Raw genomic sequence first — 11,572 nt, 5'->3', positions numbered from 1 at the left:
CTTTTACCATCCAAAGATTCCAAACAAATATTTCTATATCATTTCCTAATAAAAGAGAAACTTATGTTAACAACTTATTACCCTAATCTTTTACCTTAGATATCTATCGTCTGACCCAACTCTTCCATTTTATTTGGGTTTGTTACAATTCTTCTTGAAATATAGGAGTCAACTTCATCTCAAATATTTTAACAAATTTGATATATATGACCAAATTTTATTTAGTTCATACCATCATAATTTGTATAATTGTAGTTAAACAGGCTATTCTACCAATGATGTTTTTTCATATTTATATAAATAAAAAATAAAAAATAGGAATAAATTGTAGCCAAAAAAAGTATTAAAAAAAAAGACAATAAGTATAAACAATGTCAATTGATTTTTTTTCTTTATATTCATTTTAATAAAAAACCTAAATTAAATACCATGAATGTAAAACTGAAAGAAAAAAAAAAGACAGGGAAGAAGGTTGTTATTTTGTTAGATTTGTTTTTTGTTACTCAATTAATTAACGTTAAAATTAGGAGTTAATACAAACAATCCTTATTCTGCCACCCAATCCTTACTGTAACAATAGTTTTCTGTTTCAACAATTTTTTCCTTCCCTCCTTTTCTCCCTTCCTTCTCTTCTCACAAAGGCACCTTACCTTCATTTGCTCCAATTCTCATGCAAAGGTCTTACCAATGCAAAAAAAAAAAAACTTCAATTTTTTTATTATTAATAATTAATTCATGTTTTCATGTCTTGTTGTTTTCTATTGAATCAATTTAATTTCCCTTGTTATTGATTTAATTCTATTTTTATTTTCATAATCATCATAAAGGAATTGAACATGGGGAGGAAAGGGAATTGGTTTTCTTCTGTTAAGAAAATCTTCATATCTGATTCCAAGAAAGATCAGGTTTTAATTTTCTCTAACATTATTAATTATTGTATTATAAAAGATTATTTATTCAATTGATTTGAATTTTTATTTATTTTTCTTTAAACAGAAACCTCATCATCACCATAAGTCAAAGTTAACATGTTTTGGACATCATCATGAACATTATGTGGATCCTGAATTGGAATCTAGAGAAGTTGTTTCTGTTCCATCTCTTCCTAGAAGAAAACATGCTGTTAAACCGAAAAACACCGCGGCAGAAGATGAACACAACAAACAAGCATTATCCTTAGTTTTAGCCACGGCCGTTGCTACAGGCGCGGCCGTGGCTGCTGCTCAGGCCACTCGTCGCGCTAGTACCCCTCCTTGTTATGTTGGAAAAACAGCTCAAGAAATATCCGCCATGAAAATTCAATCCGCCTTTCGCGGATATTTGGTATGAAAATTCTATCATTCGCTGCGTTTTTTTATATTTTACTTATCTTCTAATCGATAGATATACTTTCTTAGGCGAGGAGGATTTTGCGCGGATTGAGAGGCTTGGCGAGGTTGAAAGCATTGATGAAAGGGCAATCTGTTCAACGACAGGCGGCTACTACATTGCAATGTATGCAAACACTTTCGCGGTTGCAGTCTCAAGTTAGCGCGAGGAAGGTTAGAATGTCGGAAGAGAATCAATCTTTCCAACGCCAGTTGCAACAGAAACGCGAAAAGGAGCTTGACAAGTTACAAGCTGCGGTAAGTACTTTATGATTATGCTTAATTGATAATATTTTTTAATTTTTTTTACTAATGTGGAAAATAAATTTGCAGCCTATTGAAGAATGGGATTATAGTAAGAAATCGAAGGAGCAAATTCAAGCGAAATTGTTGCATAGACAAATCGCGGCTATGAGAAGAGAAAAGGCTTTGGCCTATGCATCAACACATCAAGTACTTATATACATTTTTCTATATAGTTTTTTGTGATTTATTTGTGATCATAACCTATAACTTTCTATAACAGCAAACATGGAGGAACACTTCAAAAGAATCGGCGGACGCGACTATTATGGATCCAACCAATCCTCATTGGGGATGGAACTGGCTTGACAGATGGATGGACTCAAGGCCCTGGGAAGGACAAAACACAAAGGATGAAAATAATCATAAATCAGCAAAAGGTGCTGCGAGTCACACTATGTCAGTTGGAGAAATCTCTAAATTGTATGCTCTAAGAGATCAAAATCAAAATCAGGATAATAAAACCTCTCCTACAAGCCAAAAACCAATTCCTCAAAATCTAGCTTCAAGGAACATACCTTCAACACCTATTAAAGGAAGAGCAAAAACCTCATCAACTGGCTCTTGGGGTGGTGATGGTGATTCAAAGTCCATGTTCAACAAGACCTCAGAAAGCAAGCGAAGACATAGCATTTCGGTATCTCCGGAGAAAGAAGACGAAAGCCTTGTAAACACACCTGGAAAGTTTACAATGGCTAAAAACAAAGTGCAAAGTACTTCTGCAAAGAAGCAGCTTTCTTCCCTAGCTTCTGGTTCTGGTACAAGAAGGCATTCTGTTCCAAGTAAAATTGGAATGAATTCTAATAAGAATGGTGTGGCTACTATTCCTGAAGGGAAAGTGAAAGTGAGAAATGGAGGGAACAGGTAGATATCAACATGGATGCATAATTTAAGTTCCATAGAATAGAATACTATATATGGATGAATAAGAATCAATGAAATGTCCATAACTATATCAACTCATTCTTCATATATATATATAAGCAATATTGTTGATACCATTTTATTCATACAATTGTATTTGTGATGTTATGTAATTAACAGGTCTGGTTTTGGATATTCTATACTAGTTTCGTGATACTGTTTTTTATTTTTTTGCTTAAAACTATTGTACTTGATTGTTATGTTATGTTATTTATGTTTGTATTTATTAATGTAAACTGTCTCTTAGACCATTGTTCAGGCTATGGTATCCTATTGCATTGATGAAACCATTCTAGAATTACACTTTCAAATATGATACGAATACCGCTTGTAATAATGTCTTGAAATTGACTATTCTCTATAAATATTATGTTGACTGATATATGCACATATTCTTTGAGAAACAAATTCTGATAACTCATGACTATAGTAAGTGACTCTTGCTGATATCTATTGAAATTAAAATTTTGATCATGCAACGTATATAATGTCATAAATCATATTCATGCTCAATTGCATCATTTAAATATATAAATCATAAAATGATGGGTAAAATATTATTATATAATTGTTTTTCTGGGATAGAAAATTCAAATGGATGAGAAAGAGTATGAGAAACCAACCCTTAAATCTCTGTCTAGTTTGCCAGCAAGTGCCTGCAGCAGAGTAGTTTTTCTTGATCCGGGAGGTTCCAATGGCATTGTTACTTTGGATAGTATTTGAGAAAGATAAATACAAGACTAGAGAGAAAGACAACTAGAATAACTTTTGTTTTAATCTTCACAATTTTTCTTATTAGCATAAATCGCTTATTTGTTGCATCTTCTTTTGCATGTGTCTCTTTTTTGTGTGCTTAGGGGAGGAAATAAACATTTTTCATATGTTATTCACAAAAGAATGACCCTTGAAAAAATCCATAAAAGAACGAAGACATTTTAGTAGTAAATGTTATTCAAATTATTTACATTATTCTAAGGCTATGTTAAATGCTAATCCTTTTGTTAAATGGTTGGATAGATTTTCACTAGTGCGAACATGATCTAGTCTAACAACTCTTTTAGAGAGAAACTCTTTAACAAATTCGTTCTTACAATGCATTTGTCGTCTCTTACCATTATAGTAATGGTTCTCACTTCTCAGTTTTTGCAATAGCCTTGATACTATTGAAGTGGATCAACACGGCTAGTATCGATTTTTTATATTGGGTTTTTTTGCTAACAAACATCTCAACCAACTTACTTCTTTATTAACAGTTTGCAAGTGCTTTCATATGGCATGTTCCAATACTTGAGTTCTATATGACATGATTTTCCACAAGTGTAACATGTGAATTATGAACTAGATAGAGTAATTTCTTTTATGAAGTGATTTGGCCAAGCTAGTTAGTCTTTTTTATGGTTATCATTGTTGTAAGTACAGATAGAAACTGAAATTTTTATCGTCTTCAGGGGAGTGACCGTGTTTTAAATACCGTTTAATAGTTTCTCAGGCGTTTGATTTGTTTGTGAATATAGAAAGTAAAATAGTCGAAAGTAAAATAAACTTTGGTGTTTAATAGTTGAGAAAATTTGTTGGGGATAAATTTTATTGAGTTATTCTCGTGTAGCATCCTTGATCTGTAATATGCAATTCTAACTAGCTATTAATAATTCAGCTAAAAGCTCTCATCACAACTTATTTCTAAATCAACGATGTGATATCAGTTGTATTACCTAATAGATAATCTATCAGCCTATTAACCAATACGACAACATTAAGTTTCAACAATTAATATGGGTATTGAACCTAAATCTATGTTTAGACTTTAGCATATTAAATAGATGAAAAACTTGGGTCTAGTAATGACTATTACCTTTCGAATATCGAGTCATACCATGAAAACATGTTTTAGGTAGTTAATCCAAAATAATCATTAAGAACAAAGAATTCATCAATATAAAAGAACACCATGATCGGAATCAAGACATGAGTATTATGACAACTACATCTAACTTCAACAAAAGAGAATATTAGCTATGCTAACTCATAATAGCTTTAGAACTAATTCCTAAAGAAAGATATTGAAAAACTTATGTTGTCGAATCCTCTGACAACGCTTGAGCCACCGATCTTCCTCTCTTTTCCTCTTCTATTGTGTTTCTCACTCCCTACTAAGCTAATTTCACCAAGTTCTTTCAATATCTCTCAAATATTTATTAGATATATTCAATTGAATAGCCTGGACCTTTACTTATAATGGTCTGACCTGCTATTCTTGCTAAGCGAGCTTAGAACCTCGCTTAATGCCCCTACAAACTTTTCCATAAAAAAATTTCAGCTCATCTGCAAGTGGTCTTGGCCGCCTTAAAGTTCTGAAGGTTGTAAATATAAGAATGATGGAGATACATATTTATAATTATTGAAATCTAACGAATCCATAACAAGTCAAAAACTCAACCCATTAATGAATAATTCCACAAGCCAAAAAAGCAAAGAAGTCAAATACACGCTAACCAAGGAAATTGGACGCGAGCTCTGACTAACCTAATCGCATGTCGGACCCGGACCCACTGTCGCCTGCTTCTACCGCTCTACCTCCATGCTGATTTCTAGGTTTTGTAATCTCAAAAATTGTTTTTTTTCTCTTTGCCACTTAAGGTTTTAAAATATATTTTAACATTATATTTTAACACATGTATTGTTGGGATCCAAATTCTACTTGCATTGAACCATAACATAATAAGATATGTGCTTTAGCTCCTTCTATAGGATGGTATGAAAGGATGGGCCTGATGCCCACATTCATAGGATAATATTATACAAGTTTGATATGAAAGACAATCTGGAATTGCTAATCTCACTGTATGAGGTGGAATAGCACCATATGAAAATCCGAAAATACTCATCAGTTTTTAGAAATGCATCTCTGGACGCGTCTCTTACACTGTTGAAACACAATTCAATTAAGTCACACTTTTTTTTTTCAAAAACATGTTTCGGAGATGCATCTCCAAACCGACCCTATCATTTTATTCCTAATTCACCAAGTCAGTGACTTTTTTGGAGTTCCATCTCCATAATTGTGAAACGGGGAATTGAAAAGGTGTGACCTTTGCAGGTTAGCCTATTTCGAAGATGCATCTTCGAAAACCTCAAACATCATTTTAGATAAATAGAATCTTTCATGATAACCTCTAATGCGCAAAAAAAAACTTCCATTCTCAATCAAGATTTTAGCTCAAAAACTTGAGTATTGTGTTTCATCATTTCAAAAGTAGTAAAAGAAGCTGAAATTCAAGGTAAATATAACTCATTTCATTCTTCATTTCTCACATTAATCTTGTTTTTGTGTTGTACTTTATTTTCAGAAATGCATCTCCGGATAAAACAAGTGTCTACGGATGCGAAAAGTGTCGTTGCCATTGCCACCGACTGTAATATCACCTTGATAAATTCAGTTGCAAAGGTCTTTCCTATTTCTCATGCATTACTTTGTAGGTATCACATCACAAAGAATATTAGAAATAGAGTTAAACTTGCAGTTGGGATAAAACAAATTAAGGGCGAAGACGAAATAATTCTCAAAGCAAGCATCATAGTGGAAAGAATAATGGATGCGTGTACTTTGATAATTAATGCTTCTACAAAAGAATTTTATGTCGATGTTGTTATACAATTCAAAAGAGTGAGTGAAAAATATCCAGATTTGTTGAAATATGTTGAAAGCATAATTGTTGTGAATTCAATGCCAAAAACAAAGTATAAAACAAGGGATAAATAAAGAACAAGGAAGAAGAAGAACACAAGAATTGGTTATAACTGCTATTCTTTTACTTTCTCTTAGAAAACAAGATTACAAGTTTACAAGAATAACAAATAATCTTTCTCACCCTAAATTAGGATTTGCAGCGTGCAATGATGAGAGACTAGTATGTTATTTATAATAAAACCTAACATACTAACTAATGAGCTTTTTCCACAAGACCCATTACACAAGCTAACTTAAGAAACAAGCTAACTTAACAAATTATGATTTAAACACTAAAACCTAATTTAACATGCTAATAACCCTAGCATCTTCGACACCTGCGTGCTAGACCATCTTCGACTACAACATGCACACTTCAATACCACCATGTGATCAGCCTTCGACTGCATGCTTAACCCTGTCGAACTGTCGAACCAAGAAGCTACCCATTGACCATAATAGAGTTGGATCCAATATCTCACAAATCTCCACATTGGACCTAACTCTACAACATCAAGGGAACAAACTAGCCTTCTTCATGCAGCTTTATCAACTGCATACAGTGGAAAAACTTGCAACTTGACAATGTCTTGGTGATCATATCAGCAGCATTGTCCTCAGTTGAAACCTTCAGCACTTGGACTTCATCAGGGATATGTAATTCAGCATCAACAAGCTTCACATCAAAAATGGAATCTCGACCTGTTCCAGCTCTTCTGCACTTCGACCATCATCATCATCAGTTTTCTTGAAAGCCATCTCAGCTTCATTGAAAACTACATCTCGACTGGTGATACACCTCCTGTGACCTCACTCTATGCACCATAACCTATAAGCTTTGACTCCTTCAGGGTATCCCATGAACATGCATTACAGAGCTCTAGGTTCTACCTTGTCTTGCCTAATGTGAGCATAGGCTACGCAGCCAAATACTCTCAGTTTGCCGAGATCTGGTGGATGTCCCGACCAAACTTCTTTAGGTGTCTCATATCTAACATTGTCGAAGGACATCTGTTTATCAGATATGTTGATGTCGAAATGGCCTCAGCTCAAAACATCTTCTTTAATCCAGCACTAGTCAACATGCATCTGACTCTCTCCAAAATAGTTCGATTAAACCTTTCAGCCAAACCATTTTGTTGTGGAGTACCTGCAGTAGTTATGTGCCTTCCAATACCAGAGACAACACAAAAATTGTCGAACGTCTCATTGCAAAACTCAAGGCCATTGTCGGTTCTAAACCTCTTAACCTTTCTGCCAGTCTGATTTTCGATTAGAGTCTTCCAACTTTTGAAATTCTCAAAAGTTTCATCCTTAGTCTTCTGGATGAATACCCATAACTTCCTGGAATAATCATCAACTATGGATAGAAAATACCTTGCTCCTGAATGTGATGGACACCTCGCAGGCCCCCAAAGATCAGCATGGATGTAATCAAGGGATCCATGTGTTCTTTGTTTGCCTTTGTTGAACTTCACTCTGCAAGATTTTCCAAGTACACAGGGTTCACAAAACTTCAGCTTTTCGACTTTGTCTCCACCAAGTAGATTTTGTTTCTCTAACTCGACCAGACCCAATTCACTGACATGGCCCAATCTCATGTGCCAGATTTCTGTCTTCGATAAAGGTTTCGTGGATACAACATTTGTCGAACCACTTACAACTTCAGCCTTAAGGGTATACAAGCCTTGTTTCTTCACGCCTCTCAATACTTCCTTCCACCCCTTCATGACTCTTAGAATACTTTTCTCTCCTTGGAAAACATATCCTTTCTTGTCGAATTCACCAAGAGAAAGCAGATTTCTCTTCAAATCAGGAACATACCTGACTTCAGTCAACAACCTTATTGACTCATCATGGAGCTTGAATCTCACAGATCTAACACCTGCAATCTTGCAAGCTTTTTTGTTTCCCAGCAATACCGATCCACCACCTTGATCACATAATTCCTCGAACAAGTCTTTGTTTGGAGTCATGTGCCAAGTGCAACCTGAATCCATAATCCACTCCTTCCTAGAGTCACCACTTGAAACCACAAGAACATCAGATAATTCGAAATCATCTTGAACAATGGCTGCATTGCCATTATCCTTTTCTCCATGATCTTTCAGGGCACACCTTTCTTGTGTGACCCTCCTTCTTACAATGATAGCACCGAATACTTGATGTTTCGCCACTATAAGACTTCTGCTAACTTTTTCCTTTCTTCTTGTCAGACTTACCATCCTTTCGCAAGAATTTTCCTTTAACGTCTAAACCTTCACCAACCGTTGAAGGTTTATGCTCCTTTCGTTTGTTCAAGTCCTTAGAATACAGGGCTGATTGAACTTCTTCAAAGGTCAGGGACTCCCTTCCATACAAGAGAGTTTCTTTGAAGTGAGCATGTGATCGAGGCAAAGCGCACAATAGTAACATCACTTGATCTTCACCATCGATCTTCACATCAATATTTTCAAGATCGAGAATGAGCTTGTTGAACATATCCAACTACTCAGCCAACACTTTGTCTTTAATCATCTTGAATGAATACAAAGCTTGCTTCAGGTAGAGTCGATTTACCAGCAATTTGGCCATATACAAACTTTAAAGTTTCACCCATAACCATGATGTCGTCGTCTCCTTTGATACCTGTTTGAGAACCTTATCACCAAGGCTCAAGAAAATTGCGCCGTGTGCTTTCTCGATCATAGTCTTCTTCTCCGATGCCGTTAATTCAGCATTCATGGCTGCCTCTCCCTTCAACGCTTCCAAGCAACCCTGCTAAACCAGTAGAGCTTTCATATTCAAGCGCCACAGACCAAAATCATTCACTCTGATGAACTTTTCAATCTCATACTTTGTTGAAGGTATCTTCTCCACGCTCACCACACTAATTTTTTGTAAATTCAATGCCAAGAACAAAGTATAAAATAAGGGATGAATAAAGAACAAGGAAGAAGAAGAACACAAGAATTGGTTATAACTACTATTCTTTTACTTTCTCTTAGAAAACAAGATTACAAGTTTACAAGAATAAAAAATAACCTCTCTCACCCTAAATTAGGATTTGCAGCGTGCAATTATGAGAGACTAGTATGCTATTTATAATAAAACCTAATATACTAACTAATGGGATTTTTCAACAAGGCCCATTACACAAGCTAACTTAATAAACAAGCTAACTTAACAAATTAGGGTTTAAACACTAAAACCTAATTTAACATGCTAATAACTCTAGCATCTTCGATACCTGAATGCTAGACCCATCTTCGACTACAGCATTGTTAGAATCCAAAATGTGGATAGTTTGGTAATTACTTTTTTGGTATTTCGATAACTCTTCTCCTTATTTTTGAGTCAATTACGTTTATACTCGTGTAAATAAATAAAATCGAGTTTTAGTAGTAAATATGTTATTTACTAGTTTTTCTCATGTGTTTTAAAGGTATTTTGCATTTTGGGAAAGCTTTGGATGTTAGATGGGCAAGATGTCACTTTAGAGCAAGTTTGAAGGCCTTTTTGAAGAAGTGATGTTGAGCAAGGGCCGCTAAGCGGCGGTCTAGCGCGCTTTCCAGTGGCAATGGAGAATTTTTGTTCAGTAAGGTCCGCTAAGCGGCCTTCTAGCGGGCTTTCCAGTGGCGAATCATGTTTTCAGCTTCGCTTAGCGACCTAATTCCGCTTAGCCGACCCTTGCGTGACAGAAGATATTTTTCTAGTCCGCTTAGCGGCCGTTTGTGCGCTAAGCGGAGTTACTTTTTGAAGTGTACTACTTTTAGGCACTTAGAGATATTTTTAATGGTTAATCTTATCTTTTTCTCATACCTACCAACCACACACACTCTAGGGCAAGAGAAGAAGAGAAAAACTTATAAATCATTCAAGATTTCTCAAGCATATTTCTTCATCATCTTTGGATTTTTATGCTAGAAGATCTTGTATTGATGTTTGTTGTTGAAGCTATGGAGAGCTAAGTTTCATCTTGTGTCAAGATTAGAGGTAGTTAGTTTGTAAATATGTATTTTCTTTGATCTTTTGTGTATGAACTTGGTTGATGATTAATATATGGTGAATATCTTGTTATTCATGTTTTATTTGTTGTTTTGGATCACTATTGAGAGATATGTTTCAAATATTGACCTAAAGGATATTCATCTATCAATAAACAAACTTTAGAGATAGATTTATGAGTTGATAATCACTTGTATCAAGATTTTAAGATTATCATGTTGATTGTCGGCATGAGAGATCATCTGACGATTAATATGATAATAATCACGATATTGCTTTAGAGATAAACGGTATCGAGAGAATACGTGGTTGTATTAATCATTAATAGGTTCATATACATGATCATTAGAGTACATATAAAGCAAACTAATGAACGCTAATCTTGGCACAGATTTCTCAAATCATTTTCAAACCCTATTTTATTGTCTTTATTTACTTTTCATGCTCTCTACATTTTATGTCACCAAACTTTTACCCAACCTTAACTCAAAATACACTAAACTGTAGAACGGAGGTAGTATCGCATCAATCCCTGAGGAGACGATAAAAGACATACTTATCCTATGCTTTTAACAAAATGGCGCCGTTGCCGGGGATTGGCGTTTAGATATTACAAGCATTGCAATAGTTTTGTGTGTTTTCAGTAGAATTACTATTATTATTATAATTACCTAGTCTTTGCTCACTTGTTTGGTTAGTGTTTCAACTTTGTTTATGCGAGGAAGTATACCTGCAGACCAACTTCTTTTTGATCCAGAGATTGAAAGAACTGCACGTAGAGTGAACAGCAAAACAGGGAGAAGAAGGAAGCTAGCCAAAGAACGAAGATTAGCACAAGAAACAACTACTTCATCAACTCCACAAGTGATTGAAGAAGAGCTGGCGGGAAATGGAGATCCACCACACCACCACCACAACCAAATCCGAGACCACTGTGTGCAAATAGTCCGAGGAGAGCAGCTCAGTTTGCAAGAAATGACAACAATGCTAGAAACTCGGAGATAAAGACTGGCATTCTTCAGTTGTTATATGCTAGTCCCTTTGCAGGCCTTGATCATGAGGATCCATACACTCACTTGACAAAGTTCTATGAGATTGCTGGTGCGGTCGGAGCCCCTGAAAGAGAGGAAGAGATTGTTCCCTCATTCATTGATTGGTAAAGAAAAGGATTGGTATCTTGACCAACCCACTCAAACTATGACAAATTGGAATGAGTTGGAAGAAAAGTTTCTTGACAGGTTTTTCCCTCAATCAAGGTTGCTTG

At 35.2% G+C, this 11,572-nt stretch overlaps 1 protein-coding gene across 1 annotated transcript; it reads left to right on the top strand.

Moving 5' to 3' along the window:
• Positions 1-539: 539 nt before the first annotated feature.
• On the top strand, positions 540-2,671 carry LOC131613520 (protein IQ-DOMAIN 3-like). Its single transcript, XM_058885183.1, has 6 exons — positions 540-678; positions 828-905; positions 997-1,323; positions 1,398-1,625; positions 1,701-1,820; positions 1,894-2,671. Exons 2-6 carry the CDS (start codon positions 837-839, stop codon positions 2,536-2,538), a joined length of 1,389 nt encoding a protein of 462 aa, XP_058741166.1. The 5' UTR covers positions 540-678; positions 828-836; the 3' UTR covers positions 2,539-2,671.
• The last annotated feature ends 8,901 nt before the right edge of the window (positions 2,672-11,572 follow it).

This window comes from Vicia villosa, linkage group LG1 (genome assembly GCF_029867415.1).
Source record: "Vicia villosa cultivar HV-30 ecotype Madison, WI linkage group LG1, Vvil1.0, whole genome shotgun sequence".
NCBI lineage: Eukaryota > Viridiplantae > Streptophyta > Magnoliopsida > Fabales > Fabaceae > Vicia > Vicia villosa.
The sequence above is the reverse complement of the archived record's forward strand: the minus strand, read 5'-3'. Positions and strand labels throughout refer to the sequence as shown.